Source organism: Pipistrellus kuhlii, unplaced genomic scaffold (genome assembly GCF_014108245.1).
Source record: "Pipistrellus kuhlii isolate mPipKuh1 unplaced genomic scaffold, mPipKuh1.p scaffold_m20_p_2, whole genome shotgun sequence".
Taxonomy (NCBI): Eukaryota; Metazoa; Chordata; class Mammalia; order Chiroptera; family Vespertilionidae; genus Pipistrellus; species Pipistrellus kuhlii.
Window position 1 is genome coordinate 22353320 of NW_023425515.1, and position 21643 is coordinate 22374962.

Below are 21643 nucleotides of genomic sequence, written 5' to 3' on the forward strand. Positions count from 1 at the left end.
TAAAAGCTGGGAGTAGACATAGATTTGGCAGGGGATGTGGAATCTCAATGCTCTTTCTCCGCAGTTGAGATAAGGAATTGGGTCACTGCCTCACCCCTCACTGTACTCAATGTGATCCATCTAATCCTCTACTTCTGCCAGTAATTGATGGTGACTTTTTGTTTGTTTTTCAAAAAACCATTGAAGTAACTCTGTGGATCTCCAGCACCTCTGTCATTGCTTCAATACCGAAGTAACTGAACAGGCCTTCATAGAAGTGGCTGGGACCCTGATCGTGGTCCTCGTTGTCTCATGAGATAGCTGAAAATTGATACCTACACCAGGGGGTTGGTCTCTTGTGAACATTCCCCAAGTGTGCCAGTTTAGATCTCTCTTAAATGATGTGTGTTCCACTTCCCCAAAACCATATATATATTCTGATGGCAGGCGAGTAGATATCTGAATGAACTGGTCATTAAAAGTAAATCCAGGTAGCTGAGAATCCCAGCTGAAAACAAAAGAAAACAATTCTATTTCTGTAAACATTTACAAAATAGTACCACAAATAACAATGGCGATTCTCAAATATTGAAAAGTATACCTTTGCACCAGGACTTTTTTACAAAACGGCTGAGTTTGTTAACTTTTGAAACAAAATTATTTTCAAAACCAAAATTTTTTTGTAATACATACTTTTCCTTATTATTTGTATCCATTCTGACAATATGTTGTTAAAACAACTGGTCAACATCTTCTCAAAGATAGCATGGCAAGTTAAATTACATTAAAGTATCTTTTAGTATATTATAATTCTATACAAATAGAGAATTTCACACAAAAACCAAAACATTTTTCTTAAATTTATTCATTATGACATAAAAATATCTAGATGTATATATATTAATTTCCTTTCATTAGTGCCTAGCTAAATAGTATTAATCAAATTCTAGAACCAATTAAACTTTGATTATAAAAGTTCTAATAAAATATTTACATAACACATTTCTAATTACTTATTTTGCTAAAATTAATCATGATTTTTAAGAGGAGTCTTGGTTTGGTTCTCAACTTACTTTGAAAAAAAATCTGAATATCCTGTATAATAAAGAGGAATATGCAAATTAAGCATCACTCCAGCACACAAGATGGACACCACAAGATGGCCAGCAGGGGAGGGCAATTCTGGGCAATCAGGCCAGCAGGGAAGAGCAGTTGGGAGGGACCAGGCCTGCAGGAAAGGGCAGTTAGGGGTGACTGGGCCAGCAGAGGAGGACAATTGGGGATGATAAGGACTGTAGAGAAGGACAATTGGGGGAGAACCCGGCCTGCAGGCTAGGGCAGTTGACTGGGACCAGGTCTTACGGGGAAGGCAGTCAGGGGGAATCAAAACTGCAGGGGAGGGCAATTGCAAGTTACCAAGTCAGCAGGGGAGAGCAGTTAGGGGGAGCCAGAACTACAGGGGAGGGCAGGTAGGTGCAAATGGGCTGGCAGAGGAGCAGTTAGACATTGATCAGGCTGGCAGGGGAGTGGTTAGGGGGTGATCAGGCTGGCAGACAGAAGTGGTTAGGGTCAATCAGGCAGGTAGGCAGGTGAGCAGTCCTGGATTGCGAGAGGGATGTCTGACTGCCCATCTAGCCCGATCCTTGAGGAGTCCCAGATTGGAGAGGGTGCAGTCCGGGCTGGGGGACAACCCCCCCTCCATGCATGAATTTCATGTATTAATAAAATCTATCACATCCAAAGTGTAAATGACATTTTAGACAAACCTTAATGATAGTCCTATTATGTTCTAATTGTTTAGGTTAAAAATGTTAAAGTAGATCAATTTATTTAATACAACTAAAACCATTTTTAGTATGATGATACTCTAGCACAGTGAAAGCTATGGAAATAATCATCTTTCTTTCCCCCTCCTAGGATAAAATCAAGATATTGTTAATTTCAAATAATTCAATCACTTACATAACTCTTCCTGTGCTTCTTCGTCGAATCTGGATGCCAAAAGGATTTTCCTTGATTTCAACATCATAAAGTCTATTTTCATAAGTACTTGTAGGTGTGGCTGGAATGTTTAATGGTACTGGAACTTCATATCTCTTTTTTTGGGGGTCATAAATCTATTGGAGATAATAATAAAAATAGAAATGTTTTGCTCTAATTTTGTGACATGTTATATAAATATTTTAAAAATTAAATGATGGCTCTAATAAGAATACATATAATGCTTGTTTACATAATTCTGAATTCTGTATCTATGGCATACACACACACACACACACACACACACACACATATATATATACACATATATATGTATATGTATATTCCAAAAATGTATAATGTATACACACTCTAAAGGCAATGTTTATTAAAATACATTTCATTTTCAAAATATAATAGAATCTGAAGCTATCAGCTATTACAATTTGTATACATTTTTGGGGGACACATATATACATATACATATACATATACTCAATCCCATGTAGATACATAAACAGATAATGAGATCAAATTACCTTCTGTGTTTTATGCTTTTTTTAATTTTGTAATTATTTTCTCCACATAATGATAAATCATCAAAATCAGATTTAAGAGACAAATAGTCTCCTATATGGAGATACAAAATTATTTATCACTTCTGTTTAGACACAGTAGATGTTTTAATATTTTTGTCATATGTATGATCCCACATATTAATGTAAACATATATTTATTCATGCTTTCATTTCCTCAGCACATGTCTTAATAGTAAAGGATTAGATAAGAATGTACTAATATTTGTAAAGTCCTTGATACCTATTTGTAAACTGTCAGAATTAGTGTACTAATGAATATTCTCACCAAAATGTGTGATATGGGTACTATTTCATGGTACATTAAAAGTGTTTATTTTTTAAATTGTCCTTTATTTCCTTGATAATGTCGACCAATGTTTTTTCTACATAATTATTCAAAATTGAGATTTCCCACTCTTTGAATTTCTCTTTTATTCTTTTGATTATTAAGAGTGTATTATAATATTTTTATTTCCAATTATTACTTCTTGTATTACATGCATGTTTTTAGATCTTAATATTTTTCTTGTTTGCATAAGTTGAAATTGCTTGCTTTTTATGACCAAGGTATCTGATATTTAGCCATTTTTTGTTTGACTTCTAATTTTCATAGTGTTTATTAATGTTGAAATATAATTGTTTCTATAGAAAATACATAGATTTTTATCTCTGATTTTTATGTCTTTATTATATCTATAATTTGAAAGATGTGTACTAACCAGATACAAGATAAATATGCAGCTAGTAGTTTTCTGGGCTTATGTTTTAATTACTTTATATATATATATAAAAGGCTAATATGCAAAGTTTGATCGCTCACTATGACACACACTGACCACCAAGGGTCAGCATGGAACAAAGGAAGGCTCCAGTAGGCAGCTGGAAGGCCCCTATAAGCCCTGATTTCTAGCCAGGCCTAAGGACCCTACCTATGCATGTATTTTATGCTCTGGGCCTCTAGTACATATATATAAAACTACATATATACATGTTATCATTATATGTTATATATACATATATATTTTATGTCATCACTGTGATAAATTGTGAGGTTATTCTAATGGCAATTATGCTGTTGTAATTTTGTAAATATTATCTATTTTTTGGATAAACTTTAAGTATTGTTATTGTAATGTTTACTTTTACAGATAAATATAAAGGTTCTGTTATTAAATCTCCAATAATATTCAATTAAGATTTCTATGAAAACTATTTTTAAAGCATCAATTGATAAAAATGAGTTAACATTTTAAAAATTGAATGTCATTAGGATTTCTCAGTACTTATTTAATATCTATCAGCACTTTTTAATACTTATTTTTCCTTATAGCCAGTCAACTCACTTCTATGATTTTAAATATTTTTAGTATTTATATGATTGTTCTTCTCATTTGATTTTGCTAATTGGGTTTGCCACCATTTCAAGTTCTATATGGTGAATGATATTGTACAGTAAAACATTTTTTGGAAATACATTTTATATACAGTCATTTTGCTGATATCATTTGTAATAGTGTTGTTTTTAATGGATTCTTTTGGAGGCCTTAAGTGAAAAATAGTTACATATAAGTGTAACTTTTGAAAGAAATAGGTATTTTTTTTGGTATATGTTAAGGCATTAAACAAGAAAATTTAGATAACTGTGTAAAAATAATGGAAATAGTTAAGCATCCTGTTTTGCTTTTTTAAAAAGTTTATTTTAATGATATTAGCAACATAGTGCATTCTAAGTGATTTATCTATTTAGGAATAATTTATATATATAAAAGGATAAGCGACTGTGTGACAATCTGACCAGACAGAAAGTATGACACACACTGACCACCAGGGACAAACACCCAACGCAGGAGCTGGGGAGCTTTAGTGACTTGGCAGCGGCAGTTCTCGGGCAACACACCCTGGAACCAGAGGGAGGGAGCCTGATTCCTCGCAGGGCCATGAGATGCCACCTTTGGCCATGGGTTATGTTGTTGCTGGGGCACTGTTGGCCCCGCATCTGGTTTACTGCACACTTGCTTTTGTGTCCCACACTCTGTACAACAGCAACTTTGCAGAGTGCCCACTCACACTCCGGGACCCCTTGGGGGATGATAGAGAGCCAGTTTGGGCCCAGTTGTTACAGGCCAGGTTGAGGGACTCCACCTGCCAGAGGGACCCCACTCATTCCACTGATGCCCTTCGAGCCCTCGCACTGCCCAAGGTGTGGCCGCCTGGGGAGGATCCATGGGAGGTTGGCTCCAAGGCGTGTCTGGCCCATCTTGCCCAGCTCTGCCTTGCCAGCTACCTTCTAATTAATTTCCTTTCAATATGCATGGATTTGTGTGCCCGGGACACTAGTTTAAATATATTTTAAGATTTTATCTTTAGTGTTGAAAGTATTGCAAGTATCCACTTTCTCCCCATTTACTCCTTCTAGCCCACCCCAATCAGCCCCAAAATTACTATTATATACTTATTCACAAAGTTTGCACAAATGAGGGGCTTTATTTAATGTGCACCTAGCTATAATCTTTATAGAAAAACAAGTCACCAATCCAATTAAGAATACTTAATTCTTTACACTAAACATACCTTGAATTGCAGCATCTCATTTTTGTGATATGTCACCTCCACACGAAGAGTTGAGATGGGTACTGAAGGTTGCTTTATTCGAGTACTTGCAGTATTCAGCTTGAGGTCAGCAGTTATACCCATTGATGAATACTTAGTTGAAGTGACTGCATAAGAGTTGTCATTTTTAGGAAAGTAACAATGAGGTGCTCTGGACGTAGTCTGAAAACGCAATATATGTTTATTGACAAACACTGTAAGCAATGTAATATTTGGCTCTAAAAAATGTAAGGTAAACATGTTTATCACATGTTGTTTACAGATTTTATTGTTTAATATAAAATAAAATTGCAGTCACAACATAAAATATATATTATATAACCCAAGATATCATGTACTAAAATGTTATAGACAATATTGTATTTTAACTCTAAAAGTAGACCAATAGAGCAGAAGGATCAAATTTCTATTTCCAACTCAGAAAATAGAATGATTGTGTAGTCTTTGCAAAAATTAAGTATATTACTCATAAATTTTGATACATGAAAATTTTGATCTTCATACTGACTATTGCCTTTTGTGTGTTAACCCTCAAAAGGGACAGTACTTTTAAAATTATTTTATTCTACCTATATAGAACTATAATATTCCTTATTTCATGACTGGTTCTTATATTGGTCAATTACAACTTGATCAGTACTTGAAATAAAAATACTGACAAAAGCCGGGACCGGTTTGACTCAATGGATAGAGCGTCGGCTTGGGGACTGAAGGGTCCCCGGTTCGATTACGGTCAAGGGTATGTACCTTGGTTGCGGGTATATTCCCGGTAGGGGGTGTGCAAGAGGCAGCTGATTGATGACTCTTTCCTCGATGTTTCTAACTCTCTATCTCTCTCCCTTCCTCTCTGTATAAAATCAGTAAAATATATTTTAAAACAAACAAACAAACAAAAAAAATACTGACAAAAGATCAGAGCTAATTGGTTTACATAGGGGTGGAAAATAGGATCGAAGAAAACCATAATAATTGTGGCACTAACGAGTAGTTGCCTTACCACAACCCATTATCCAATCTTCCTTATTTATTGAATTACTAGAGGCCCGGTGCCTGAAAATTCATGCACTGGAGGGGGTCCCCCCCTCACAGTCTAGGAGCCCTCAGGGTGGCAGGTGACCTGGTGATCAGGGGAAGGTGACACCCCCATCACACCGCTGGTGCTGCCACTGCCGGCAGTGCAAGCCTTGGCCAGCCCTGGTTACCTGAGCCTCTGGCGGTCCTGGGCAGCTGCCAACTGAGGCTTGCCTGCACCTTGGGCCCACTCTAGGCTGCTAGACTGCCACCATTTGAGGCTTACTTGTGCCTGGGGCCAGCTCTGGGTAGCTGGGAAGCTGCCATCCAAGGATTGCCTGCACCTCAGGCTGGCCCTAGGCAGCTGGGGGACAGAATAGACTGGGGGACTCCAGAGGCAGGTACGTGGAGCAGGGGACTGAAGGGATTGGGAGCTGCCATCTTGTGGCTGTGGGTGCTGCCATCTTTGAGTACATGGTAGCAATTAGCATATTCCCTCCTTATTGGCTATGGGCTCTGCCATCTTTGTGAGGGTGTGATGCAGTTAGCATATTCCCTCTTGATTAGACAGGATTATACTGTTGGGAGAAGAATATGCCCATCCACATTTTTAATTCTCTTTTGAGCAAGTTGTATATGACCCTCCAAACCTCCTTAAAAGAAAATGGTATAAGGTGATTAATTAGGATGCCCTTTGCACTTTTACTTTCTGGACTTGAAATGCAGATATAATGGTGGAAGCTATAAGACAAGATTGCTGATGAAAAACAAATGAGAAATATAGGACACTGATGACATTGAGAGTTGAATAGGTTAGGCTTTGGATTCTTATTTGTAAAAAAAAAAATCCTATTTTGTTTAACAAAATCAGATTTTAGCTCTCTAATATTCAAAGCTTCAAGCAATTCTTAACCGATAGGAATACTGTAATACTTATATCAACTGCATTAAACTGAATGTCAATAGAATCAGAACTATGATTGACTTCCAAAAATTGCAGAATCTATATATGTCTCTGTTATAGATAGCTTTATTTCTTCCCAATATAAATTCCTCTTTACTGTTGTATAAGTGTTATTTATTTTTCTTACTGTTAGTTCATCGGAATTGCTAAGTTTTTAGTCAGGATGAAAACAATCTTGCTGCATAATTTGCAGAAATAGTATAAAAATCTATAGACTTAGTATTCAACAAATCCTTTTTTAAAACTTGGTTTATCCACATAATATCTAATTAATTAAAATTAATAAGATATGTCTTTGAGTAGGTCTAATTTTATTTTTTTAAGATCCAGTTGTCTCTCTTCACACATGAGCATCATTTCTGAGATTTTTTTAAATCTAAGGTTTCAGTAATATCAGAGCAAAAGGACCCTTGAGAGTTTGTGTGATCTGATGCCAGCATTAGTACAAATGTGAAATTGGGTGAAGACAAGGATAATTTTGAGGTATAGCAAACAGATACCCACTATTTTATTAAATGCAGTTACGTTATCCAAAGTGCCTGAAAAGTAACTTACACTTTCATTCCATCTGGCATTTGCTAAGACAAGGTTGGAAAATAAATTAAGATAAAGAAAAATTTTTCTACCTGAATTCCTAATTTCAAATCCCAAAGGCTTACCCAGATGAATTTAGTCTCTATGTTGCAGAATTATAATTATAATTAAATTAAGATTATAATTTGTAAAGGTTACAGTGAAATGCTTATGTGAAAACCATACCATGGATCAAAATTAAAATTCTTATTACCTGTTGCCATATACAGCCACGTTCTTCACAGCTTGTCTTGGTTGCAGTTTCTAGATCTGGATAACAGTTAAACCTTTCGTTTTCTGAGAAAAGTTGATTCCACTGAACGGTAAAGTTTTTTCCAAGGTTCAACTTGAGATTGTAAATGAGGAGACTCTTTGGAGACAAAGAAAACATTAAAGATTATTTCTGACCATTGGGCAATTTAAATGTATTTAACATTTATAAAATGCAGCAACCACAGCAATTCTTCAAATCAAGTCATAGGTGTTTTAATATAATACTTAAAGAATGGAATAGAATACCACTGAAATGGCTAATGCCTCAAAACAGAAAAACGATGAGAATTATAGATAGGCAGGTGAAGTATTATCTTTAAATCCAGACATAAGTTCAATAATCAGTTCTTTCATTTAATGCTCATGAGTCTTGGGAAAAAGTGTCTACCATCAATATTTTCACATTTTTAAAGGTCGATAATGACCCCTATTAAAATGGGGTGCTATAAAGAATGAATATGTAAACTTTAAAGCACCTAGAATAATGCCTGGGGCATACTAGGTATGAAATACACATTAGGCTCATCAAAGAAGAAAAACATAAGAACAAATTGAGCACTTTGGTTTAAATGGAGGCTCCTAGAATCAGAGGAGAGAAATACTTATTCATACATATTTCTTTAATTTTGTCCTTAATTTTATTCATTGTTGAAAATATTTGAGGGACAAGTTAGAGGGGAGTTAATATGGCATTATGTATAAAATGAGAAAATATATATATATATATTAGGGGCCCAATGCAAGAAATTCATGCACAGGGCAGGGGGGGAAGGGTGTATCCTTCAGCCCAGCCTGCACCCTCTCCAATCTGGGACTTCTCAAGGGATGTCCAAATGCCCGTTTAGGCCCAATCCTACAGACAGTCGGACATCCCTCTCACAATACAGAACTGCTGACTCCCAACTGCTCTCCTGCCTTCCTGATAGCCCCTAACCCTTTCTGCCTGCAAGCCTGAACACCCCCTAACCTCTCCCCTGCCAGCCTGATTGCCCCTAACTTCCCTCTTCTGCCAACCTGGTCACCCCTAACTGCCCTACCCTGCAGGCTTGATCACCCCCAACTGCCCTCCCTTGCAGGCCTGGTCCCTCTCAACTGCCTTCCCCTTCTTGCTTGATTGCCTACAACTGCCCTTCCCTGCAGGTCTGGTCCCTCCCAACTGCCCTCCTTGCTGGCCCCACATGGGGGGCAGCCATCTTTGACCACATGGGGTGGCCATCTTGTGTGTTGGAGTGATGGACAATCTGCATATTACTATTTTATTAGATAGGATATATTAGAGACAGACAGAGAGAGATTATATATCTATATTCTATCCACAATTATTTATATTATTGGGAAATTACGAAGTTACATTTGGTCATTATTTATATAATATGGGAATAACATGTACATAATTTGTCCCAGAGTTTCATCTATATAGCTTAGTTTTTTTATGCCAGTATATTTTTATAAATCTACATTCAAGAATATTTTTTATGAAAATCAGATTAGGAAACTATGTCTACTAGTATCTGTTCAAATCATTATATAAACATAAAAATAGACATAAGTAAGTTGAGACTGCAAAAACAAAATAAAATATTTTTGTATTATGTATTCTTTATAATCTGTTAGAGTCATAAAATTCCCAAATAAACTTGTACTACTTAATTTCTATTGATTTATTTCTGTTGTCCCTAGGAATATAGAAATTATACTATATTTACTAAATAAAAATAATTTAGCCAATACATATTTTTATAGAAGTCCCTAAGTGAAAAACTCTGGGTCAGGAGTCTTAAGAGTTAGACAAAAATACTCTGAAAATATTGTGTATCTAAAACAATTTAAAATTTATTCAGGTAGATATTACTAATAATTCACTATTATACTGTATAAGTGGTAGAAAAGTAAATACCACTAAAAATCACTTCTGTATTTTAAATTATTATTTTAAATATTTAATTACATACACTTATTACCCAAAGCAACATTATGATTTAAATATCTCATGTTATAAATGAGGAGGCTTAGATAAAGAAAGATTAATTTGATATGTTTAAATGCACATATTTCCCTTTTTAGTACACCTTTCAAAAAAGCATAAAGTACAATACGGATCTTGTACTAGAAGGGTGGTAAACAAAAATTTGAAGAAACATATACAAAGTATATTGAGGATAATGAAAGTTCATGAAAGAAGAAGTAGGAAGAATAATTAAAGATGTGGCTTAAATCACACCTGAGAGTCTTAAAGGAGAAGCTAAAATATTTAGACTATTGTATGCAATAGATGTATCTTAAGAGTTCAGAGTAGGAAAGTGGTATAAGAAAATACTAGGAAGGTACAGATGAGTGTTATTAAAGATAAAATTAAACAGGGAGAAGTAGCAATGAGATGCCTTAACATTGATTTCTAAATATAAACTGAATGATGTAAAGTGGAATATTGGCAGCACAAGGAGAAGAAAATTAAAAAAAGAAAGATATGTCATAAAGGAAAACACAAAAGCCTGAATGGTTATGCAATGTTAAATATGAATATATGACAAGAAAAATATTTTAAAAGATGATATTTACCTTGGTGGAAGCATCATAAGTGTAGTTGTTGTGAGTCTGCATTGGTTGATTATTTTCTTTCACTGTAACTTCTGTAACACCGTCTGTGAGCCCCAGGATTTTAATAGTCTCAAATGCTAAAGCAGTTCCTTCTTGGTATGATGAGTGTGTGCAGTTGATATCTAACTTGTTCTGCAAAAAATATATATAATATTGTATATTAAACATAATGAAATAACAATGCAATTGTGAAATAGGAAGAAAATCAATCATCTATCCTTCCATTTCCACCAGCTCTCCATCTCAAAATAGCATATACCGTATAAATACAGTATACCCATTAGTAATTCTTCAATTTTTTGTGAACATGCCATAACATTTATTATCAAAGATTAAAACTAACATATATTCTTTCTACTGCAGCCCTAATGTTGAAGGGTAACTTAGTTTGGGGTAAAAATAATATATAAAGAAACCCAATACCTTATTAATTACTCAAAATTAACCTTTTCCATACAGTTTTTTTTCATCCTCACCTTAAATCCATGATAACTATTGCTATGACTGATATATCAAAATATATTCAGGTAACTTGAGATTATTTTTTTATAGCATGTTTTTTTTTTAAAATCAGACATAATACTTTAAGAAAAAGTCTCAAAATGTCTGTGCATCAATTCATCATTAAGTTACCTATTACATTTAAATATTTTAAAATGTAAGCTAACAGCTTATTTATAATTTAACAACTTAATTTCATAATTTATTTCATTTCTTTCTATTGCAATAAGATGTAAATGTGAACATATTTTTAAAAATTCATAATAAAGACATAATCCAGACTTCAACGGGATATATATTTAACTGTGTCCAAGGAGAATGCTTACATCAGAAGCAGAGAATATGTAAAAAATGTAGGTGCCACTTTCTATGGTATCTGAAATGAAAAAAAAAAAAAGTTATTAGAACACATTGTAAGGTTAAAATTTCTGCTCTATTTTTACATTTATACCACATGAATTTTGGCCCTGATGGTGAGTTCAGTGGTTAGAGCATCAGCTCATGACCCAAAAGGTCACAGATTTGATTCCCAGACAAGGTCATATATCTGGGTTGCACATTCAATCCCAATCAGGCTGTATACAGGAGGCAATCAATCGATGTATCTCTCTCTTTCCCTCCCTTTGTCCTACTCTCTAAAAATCAGTGGGTGGGATTAACAAAACAAACAAAAAAGAACTTTGAAAAAATTACTATTTATTAATAAAGCAAATTAAACCAGTTCTCCATTTAAATTAAGGTTTTTATTTACCTTTAAATAAAGTAATCTTGGTAGTATAGTTTCCAGTAAGTAAAGGTAATGAGTGCATTTATGTTTAGTTCAGTTTTTTTAAAAGTGCTAAAATGCTTATGGAAATTCTTAGAAAATAAAACTTATAATAAAAATTAATTTTTATTAACATTTTTCTTTAACAGAGAAACTTAAAATTATGACTAATATTTTTTTCAAAGAAACAGAGTGAAAATATAAAGGGGATCCTAGGATTTATACAATGATCTCAATAACATTAATTTACTTATAATTTTAATCCTAGGAAATAAAATTAAAATCAGAACCTAAATTTAAGATAATTTGGTTGTTTTACTTACAAATTAATTTTTCATAAAACTGTGATTTTATCTTTCCAAAGCACACAATTATATAGATATCATCTTTAGTAGTCTGATTCAGTCATACCTTCATATTTTTATTCATCTTTTTATGTAAAGGTAGATAACCAATATCAAATTTTACAAGTTGAAAAAAAGAAATATATTTGGGATATTTATATCATTAAAGAAACAAAAATAATATTAAAATCAAGTTCAACATGCTAACAGCAGAGGTATTATCTCAACAACATTTTTTTTATTGATGTTTATAAATAATTTAGTTTGCTAGAGTCCATTTTTATGCCATTTTTATGTAGTAAATGTTTGGCACCTATTCTCATGGGCCAGCTCACTCTAGTGTTCTTAGGCTTTAAGATATTTGATAAAAATTAAGAAGGTTAGTGTGCTGGAGTAGAATGATACATGCAGGGCCTCAGGGAATAACTAAAGAAAGAGAGAATGTGTGCACAAAAAAGTACAGGTAATAGTGAGTGCTTTAAATCTTGGTAAATACTGTAGCTCCTAACTGAGTGAAACAGAAAAGTGTTATATGATCTTGAGCAGAGATGGGATGATTTAATCATATATTTTTTTTAAAAAGAATGCCTCTACCTGCTGGATTGTAAATAGAATGTAAAAGGGTTTATTTAACAAAATCTATCCTATCTATTAAAATAGTAATATGCAGATTAACCATCACTCCACTACACCCACAAGTATGCCCACCAGCCAATCAGGAGTGGGTATGCAAATTAACCCAACCAATATGACTGTGGCCACGGAGCAAGCAGGAGGCTTGGGTTTCTCGGAAATGGAGAAAGCCAAGCTTTCCGCACACTGTAGTGGGCCCAGGCCTCCATTCAGGGCTACAAAATTTCAATTATAGAAGATAAACAAATCCCAACAAAAATGGTGCAGCCATGGAGCAAGTAAGAGGCTTGGCTCCACTCCAGGCTAATAAGTTTCAATTATAAAAGATAAATAAACCCCATATACCGGGACCTCCACTTAGGTTGCTGGGGAATGTGGACAGCCTGTAAACCACCACAGGACCCTTGCCCAGGCTGCCCCATGCCCTAAGGGACACCCACCCTGATCCAGCACACCTTTCAGGGAAAACCAGTTGGCCCCCACCCATGCACCAGACCTCTATTCTATTTAATAAAAGTATAATATGCAAATTGACTGTCACTCCAACACACAAGATGGCTGTCCCCATGTGGACACAAGATGGCCACCACAAGTTGGCCAACGGGGGAAGGGACATTTGGGAGGGACCAGGCCTGCTAGGGAGTACATCCCTTGAGGGGTCCTAGATTGGAGAGGGTGCAGGCTGGGCTGAGGACCACACATCCCCGAGCATGAATTTTGTGCAGCAGGCCTCTAATCTATATATCTATACATCTATACATCTACACATCTACACATCTATACATCTATACATCTATACATCTATACATCTATACATCTATACATCTATACATCTATATATCCACACATCCACACATCCACACATTTATACATCTATATCTATATCTATATCTATATCTATGTCTATATATCTATATCTATATATCTATATATGCACCCAAGTGACAATTATGACCGAACAACCCAATGACCAGTCAATCAGTTACTATGATGTGCACTGACCATCAGGGCCAGATGCTCAATGTAGGAGCTACCCTCTGGTGATGAGTGTACTCTCACAGTGAGCCAACCTACCAAAGTCCACCCCCTCCACCGGCTGGCTAGTCAACCTCCTGCAGTCCTTTCCCCCAACCACTCATCCCTGAATGATCCCTCCCTCCTTGCCCAGGCTGCACTGGCCCAATCCGGGCTGGCCAGTCAACCTCCTGTGATTCCTCCCGCCCTCTGAGAGTGGACAAGATGGCCCTGATTGCCGGCCAGGACAAGGAATCACACCTGTGCACATATTCATGCACCAGGCCTCCAGTAGACCTATTAAACACTTAAATAGCTAATGTAATGAGAAAGTAAATGGTAATGATGACAGAGATGGCCTGATGAGGGAACCCAGGTAAGGTAGAACCAAGAAAAATTCCCAGGTTGAATAAAGAAATCAATTCTAGGGTTTTCAGCATTTTGTAGAGATGAAATTATCATCAACTGTCAAGAGGAAGACCATATGCAGAGCAGATATATTGTGGTATTCGTTATTGTGGTAATCCATGTTTCCACAGATAAAACTTGATAAAATAGGATTTTTCATAGATTCCATATTTTCAAATTATAAGAGAGCACACCAATTAATTCTTGGAATTAATTTAGAAATATTTGGATGTTTAAAGGTACAGAATCATCTTTAATACAGAGAGAGGTAGTGCCCTATAAAATAGGAGCTAAACTATTTTGTATACACATCTATTAAAAACATATCTCAGAGCACACTACTAAGATAAATCAGATATAAATACTTCAAAAAATTATGAAGGAAACTGAAATAGACAAATTACAGTCAAACAGATATATTTACTATTGGCATAATTAGATATTTGAAAGAACTGGTTCTTTATACTCATGGTTTATTGAATTCCCAAGTTTGGGCTCATGAAATAAAATTAAAAACACAATTGAAATAAATTGTGAACCATTTATATAGTAACATTCTTATAAAATAATTTGACACATTTAAATATATTTCTCTTTGTTTTTACAGTAATTAAATACTATTTTTAATCACTAGAATCATGTAACACAGTTGAACATTTGATGTGATTTGTATATGTGGATTTAACTAGTTTAATTAAGAAGAAAAATCTGATAAACTCTCTACGCTTGTCAAAGATATTTACAATGATCCAATAGACAAAACTAAATATTGCTATTAAAATATAATTTAAATAACAATGTTAAATTTCATTAAGTAACATAGACCCTAAAATATATTAAAAACAGAAATTAAAAACTAAAGCCTGTTACAGTTCTGAAGCGAATGCAACTTTATATGAATAAAGTCAAAAATTTCCATCAGAATGAACATTTATTTAAAAACCTGTCATATCTCCTTGCCTGGCCAGCACGGTGCAGTGGTTGAGCGTTGACCTATGAACTAGGAGGTCATGGTTCAATTCCTGGTCAGGACACATGCCCAAGTTGTGGGCTGGATCCCTGGGGGGAGCATGCTGGTGGCAGCCTATCCAGGATTCTCTCTCGTCATTGATGTTTCTATTTCTCTTTCTCAATCCCTTCCTCTCTGAAATCAGTAATAAAAAAAGAAGCATATCCCCTTTGAGACTTACCTTTGGTTTCTCCATCATCCCAGAAAAAGTCTCCATTTGCTCTGTTATTTTCATCTAGTGCAACTATCAGTCCTAGAGGGTTCTTCCGGCTGTTAAGTTTATAAGCATATATGATTAAAAATAAATGTATAATATTGAAAATTTCTCTAAATATGTTCATTTCAAACTAAAGGTTGTTTTTTTTTTATGAATTCCACATCCATATGTGAAGATATTAATAAAGTTCATGTATATGCTCATTAATAATTTTAATGATGAAATAATTTGTAAGATTCTAAAATAAATGAAAGGAATGAATATAATAAATACAGAATTTCTTGGAAGCTAAGACACCAGCAATTCAAAAATAGTATATCTCAATTAAAAGAGGAAAAATTTAAATATATCTTATGAATGCTGAAAACATCATATATTTGTCACATTTCAATTAATCTCAAATTGCATTGTATCAAGGCTACATCTTATATATGAAGTAATGAAAAGCCTAACATTTGTAAGCACTTAATGAGATCTCTAATAATCTTAGAAAGGAAGCTAATTCTAGTATAAAAATGGGGCATGGGATCACTAAAATTTTTTTTTTGTATACCATTTTAGGTTTTCAACCTAAAATAATACCCCTGAAGCCAAACTATATTATATTCCTTCCAGCACACATTCACCAAAGTGTATGTTTCTCTTGTTTAGCACAGCTTTAGAGTATTTGTTCTGAGAACAGTAACGAAACAGTTACAGTATTAAAGTAAACAATGCTAGAATGCCAGAATACTGAAATCACTAGCACATCCCTTCACTCGTTAATTTGTTCCTTTAACAAATGTTTAAAGAAAACCGAAAGCCAGCTTATTAGGGGCCAGATACTATTATTTGTCTGGGTACTAAAGTAGTCAAAAGTCAAGTCCTTGCCTTTATAGAATTGTAGTCTAGAAGAGTAAATACCCTACATACACAAAGACATAAGTAATATAATTCCATATATTCTTAATGTAATAAAAAGAATACCTCAGGGTAAGGAATAGTGAGTGGCTGTGTGTTGGGGGTTGCAGAATATGAGGAAATATAAATATGTGAATTCCATAGGACTCCTTCTGTGCCCGCATACCCAGAATGAATGCTGCAAGATGAAGCACCTGAATTTTCAAGATTCTTCTTTTTCTTTTTTTTTTTTCTAAATAGTTCTGGGTTTGATTCTTACTGAACAATTTAGTTTCTATCTTGTTCTTTATCTAAAAAGAACTATCCACCTCATTTATCAACTTAAAAGTAAAACACTATAGCAGAAATAAAAAGTATTGTGACATTTAGATATTGAAAATCCAAATATTTAAAAACTGATACTTTTGTCAAGTAAAAAATTTACTTTAACATTTCATATTTTATATGAATTAATTAACTTTACTTTATAGAGTTAATTACACATATTCTATAAAGAATGTCAATACATTTTAGCACAGAAAATAAAATTCCGATATATGTATGTCTATTTTTAAAATTAACAAATTTGTATTAATATACATAATTTGATAATTTTTTATAACCAAGATGGCTAGTAAGAATTTCTTTCATATGTACAACTTCTTCTGGTGGATAACTAAACATTAGTCTTAGATTCTTAAAAATTATGAAATATTGAAAGAAATTATATTTTAGATTTTAGTTTATAATTCTTCACATTACCTTGCTGTTGTAGTTACAGCAGGTTGCTGAATGGGGGTAATAAAACCTCCTCTAAGATGCAATCCTATTTTGTCTCCTGGAAGATACATATCAACACGCTGTTTCCTCCACGTTCTTTTTGCACCCTAATATTTGAAAGTAAAGGAGATATTTTGTTAACAGTATAAACTTCACACCCCATTTTACAATCATCAAAATGTATATGTAGAGATAATTTTAGTATGATGATTAATGTCATCCAAGCAAACATTGTTTTCTAACTTTTAAAGAAAACACCTTTTTTTTCTTCTTTTTTTTTAAGTTTACTAAGCAAAGTAGGGGAAAAATTAGTTCATTTTTCTAAAAAACAAACAAACCGGCAACCATAAAACACAGAAAACTCTATTTCTCTGCTACAATAATTAACAATAACCTTAAGCAGTCCCATTTTATTCTTTTTTTATAGTTAACTATGTTTCTAAAAATGATTTTTTTTAAATCAGTGTTTCTATAAAAATAAAAGATCTACTTAACAAATGTAAATGATATGCAAAATAACACCTTTAAAAAAACACTTTTCAAAATGTCTTATTTAATTAAATAAATAGAATGTGTGTATGAATGCAGCTGTTACCTTTTTGGGGTCAAAATAAAAAAATCTTTCCCAAATATTTAAATGCAGTATATAAAAACAAATGTTTAAGATTAGGTCAATACTCATTCTTCTGGCAATGAGATAAATATACAAAATAGAAATAGTATTAAATGTCACCACTCCTTACTAAAATTACTCCAGACCTTTTATTTTCACAATTTGAAAATAATATAACTCTTTATATAAAAATATAACTTCATATTAACCAGGTGCAACAAAACATATGCTTGTTCACTTACAATGTACAAATCTTACACATTATTTAAAATTGGAATTATTCATTTTCTATAATAAGAACAGAAATACTGCAAATAGATATGGTATATGTTTGGATTTAAATTTCCATGTAAAGATGTTTCACAATATAATATTTGTGAGGCTATTATGATATTAAGTTTACTTACAGTTTCATAATCATACCAAGTAGCATCAGGGATGTATGCACTCACTGACTCTGCTCCCTATAATAAAGCAAGATAATTTTTATATATGTGTATATCATATCTGAAATAGTATGTAGTTTGCAAGTTTTATTTACAACTTAGTAAAATTTAAATATCTATCTCTACTTAAATGAGAGTTCATTATTATTAGTACTAGAAGCCTGATGCACGAAATTCAAGCAAGGAGCCAAGCCCTTGCAGCCCCGTCTGCTGCCTCGGTGCTTGCAGCCCGGCTTCATCTAGAAGGACGTCTGGAAGGTCGTTCAACTTCTGGTCTAATTAGCGTATTAAACTTTTATTATTATAGACAAGATCTGATTTTGAGTCTATAAGTAAAGCTTTCTTTTTTAGAAGAAAAGTACGCAATTTTCTCCTTCCCAGTTACACATTATATATTTTAAAGGCATAAATCTAGTTAATATTTTTTTTATAGTTTTTCAAAATGTCTTCCACATTTTAGAATTTAATTTGACATTTATTAGGTTGAAACACTCTTTTGAGTATTACTTATTATGAAGATGTTTTGTAATTTAGTGTAGATTTGATTATAAAACATCCCTTTAAGCAATAAATTGATTAATTTTAAAACCTACCTGCTTCAAGACTGGGGTAATAAGCAACGAGGGGCCCCACAGGAACTGAGTGTCCTCAACCCAGCTATTTTTATCCTGATAAAACCTGGGAACAATGACAAAGTTTATAATATAATGATAAAACATGAGTTTATCCAAATTCCTTATTTGGTCTACCTTTACAGTTTTCCCATGGGAATGATTATTAGCTTAATATGTCATTTTGAATCTATATTTCTTACATGTTTATGGTTCAATTGATGCTAGAGAGATAAGAAAGGAAGGGAGAGAGGAAAGAAAGGTAGTGGAAGAGAATAGTGTATCTGGAATTTTAAAAAGTCTATCATATATTCTAAGATTTTTTTATCTGTAATAATTATTCTGTTTAATTCATTTTCTCTTGTAAGATGGGTTCATAAAGTACCAGAAATCTTTTCTATTTTACATTTTGGCCTTCAATTTTTTTCATTATTAACTTCCATTTTGACTTGGATTTGAAAGGATCTTTAGTCATTTCTTAAGGAAAGGTCTTGCCTTAGTGAAGATATACAGACAAGTACAATTCATTAGTGTTGCTACCCTCCCCTCCCCCATATTACATTTATTAGCTCTATATTTAGGTGATTTTCACAATATATAAATGATATGTTTTCAATAATCCTATATTTAATCTTGCTTACTGAAATAATTTCCCTAATAAATTCTCTATTTTCCCCCTACATTTTCTTAATTATATTCAAGACTCATATCTCCATTAATCTTGTTCAAAACACCGTTCTATCATTCTACAGTTCATCAAATCACTTATATGAATGTAAAAATACGGAGTAGAAATCTATTTGACATCCCAATCTATCTCCATTAATTTCTTAATATATGTGCAAGTATAATTTGAAAGATAAAAGTTCTTGAACATTGTACTCACTCATGAAGAAATGGCCTTGCTACTGTTTCTCCAAACTTATGGGCTTTATAAAAAAGAGTGTAGAGGTAAGGTAATAAAGTGTAACGAATATTCAAATAGTGCCTCGATGAATTAACCAAAAGAGAATTTTGTCCAAAAACTGCTGGATCTTGATGCTATAGGATAAAAAGAGAAACTGAAATAAGAAAGCTAAAATATGAATAAGAATTAATTTAGAAGCATTTCATCTATTTTTGAAAAGAAAATTGTATACATTTTAGCTTGTTCATAAAAAGATAAAATTACTCTTATTTCATCATCAAAGTATATGAATATTTCTAGTTTTTATTTGGATAATTTTAAATTAAACTTAATTTTAAAGTAGATTTTCTCATTTAAATACACAAAAGAAGATAAAAATACATTTTAAGAAGGCATTTTTCCACTGATATTATTTGTGGTGGATTGATTTAATGGATCACATTTTCATGCTTTGCTGTATCCACACCTTTACTATGTCTATTGTAGCCCATCCTATTAAACACTTCACCACTGCTTGGTTTCATTCTCAGCTACGTGACATATTCCAGCCAGGTGACACATTCAAATGAGGGTTTAAAATGTACTTCTCTCTGCTGAAACCTGTTTGGCTCAGTGGATAGAGCATCGGCCTCCAGACTGAAAGGTCCCAGGTTCCATTCTGGTCAAGGGCATGTACATTGGTTGGGGGCACATCCCCAGTAGGGGTGTGCAAGAGGCAGCTGATCGATGACACTCTTTCATCAATGTTTCTAACTCTCTATTCCTCTCCCTTTCTCTCTGTGAAAAATCAATAAAATATATTAAAAAACAAACAAACAAAAAACAACCAAGAAAACAACTCAAGACTTCCATTCCCCTTTAAAATATAAAATAAAATAAAATGTACTTCTCTGAGGACTTGCTGCCTTAAGCCTGACCATCGCCTTTGAATACTAAGTCTAGGTAGTCTGATGTCCAAGGGATTCAAGATACCGAGCTACCTGGCCATTTGCGAACTTGCAACTTGGAGGAGAGTCTCTCCGCAGAGCCTAAGTTAGGTCAGCTGATGCTCAGCCAAGGTACAATGATGTGATCAAACCTGCTCATATTTCCTGCTTTAAGGATAACAGGGTTAACTAAGGGCACCAGCTATTGCCTCCCTGGACTTGGCATCATGTTTCTTACCCTGAAACCATATTTTCCTTTGGCTGCTCCCAGCTAATCAATTAGGATGGTGGGAATACTATTCAGGCCCATGGCTGGGAAATACAGCATTCTTCTAATGCTCAACTCTCCCTGGAGGATGTGACATGGGACTGACTGAAATGCTTTCAAATTAAGAACCCTATAACTCAACATGACTCTCCCTATCAAACCCCCTGTCTTGGCTTCATCTCACCAGGTTCAAGTCTAATTGCGATCTAAGGTTCTCTCCACTCTTCCCTGCTCCCTTCCCTTTATCCTCCACTAGCATTTCACCAATAAATCTCTATGGTGTCTAATTATGCTATGGCATGTGCTTTGTGGAGGGCCTAAAAAAACAAGATTTCCCATGAAAACACATTTATAGAAAGCACAGTTTCAATAGACTAGAAAGCAACTTCTCTCCAATATGTACTTTTTTACTTCTGTTCTATTATGCTTCCTTCCAGGTTAAATTATGAATTGTTGTACACCTTTTCAAACAGAAGTAGGGCCCTATATGTAATCAGTGTGTGAACTGTAAATACGTTTTTAACCACCACACACTTAACTAACTCAGTGATTTACCCTAATTACCCCATTCCCTCTGAAAAAATATGTCCATGGGAGCTCACAGCATGAAATCTCAGAATTGGTAGAATAGCTCAGTATGTCCTGTACTTATGCTCCCACCAGCTCAGATACAATTTTTAAAAGAATTAATTTTATTTATCCCAATATGTCATTCCAGTTTTGTTTAGTATAGAAAGACTGGATTCAAACTGCTT

General features: G+C 33.9%; 1 protein-coding gene across 1 annotated transcript in view; it reads right to left on the reverse strand.

Moving 5' to 3' along the window:
• The window catches only part of SI (sucrase-isomaltase), an 86789-nt gene that overhangs the window by 32707 nt on the left and 32439 nt on the right, over window positions 1-21643 (reverse strand). The window contains exons 18-28 of the mRNA XM_036445860.2: window positions 19674-19828; window positions 18770-18854; window positions 18138-18194; window positions 17100-17224; window positions 15423-15511; window positions 11394-11443; window positions 10528-10698; window positions 7910-8065; window positions 5109-5309; window positions 1942-2096; window positions 319-487 (exon numbers count right to left, since the gene is read on the reverse strand). Of these exons, the coding sequence (XP_036301753.1) occupies window positions 319-487; window positions 1942-2096; window positions 5109-5309; window positions 7910-8065; window positions 10528-10698; window positions 11394-11443; window positions 15423-15511; window positions 17100-17224; window positions 18138-18194; window positions 18770-18854; window positions 19674-19828 (1413 nt within the window). The remainder of the gene's footprint in view (window positions 1-318; window positions 488-1941; window positions 2097-5108; window positions 5310-7909; window positions 8066-10527; window positions 10699-11393; window positions 11444-15422; window positions 15512-17099; window positions 17225-18137; window positions 18195-18769; window positions 18855-19673; window positions 19829-21643) is intronic.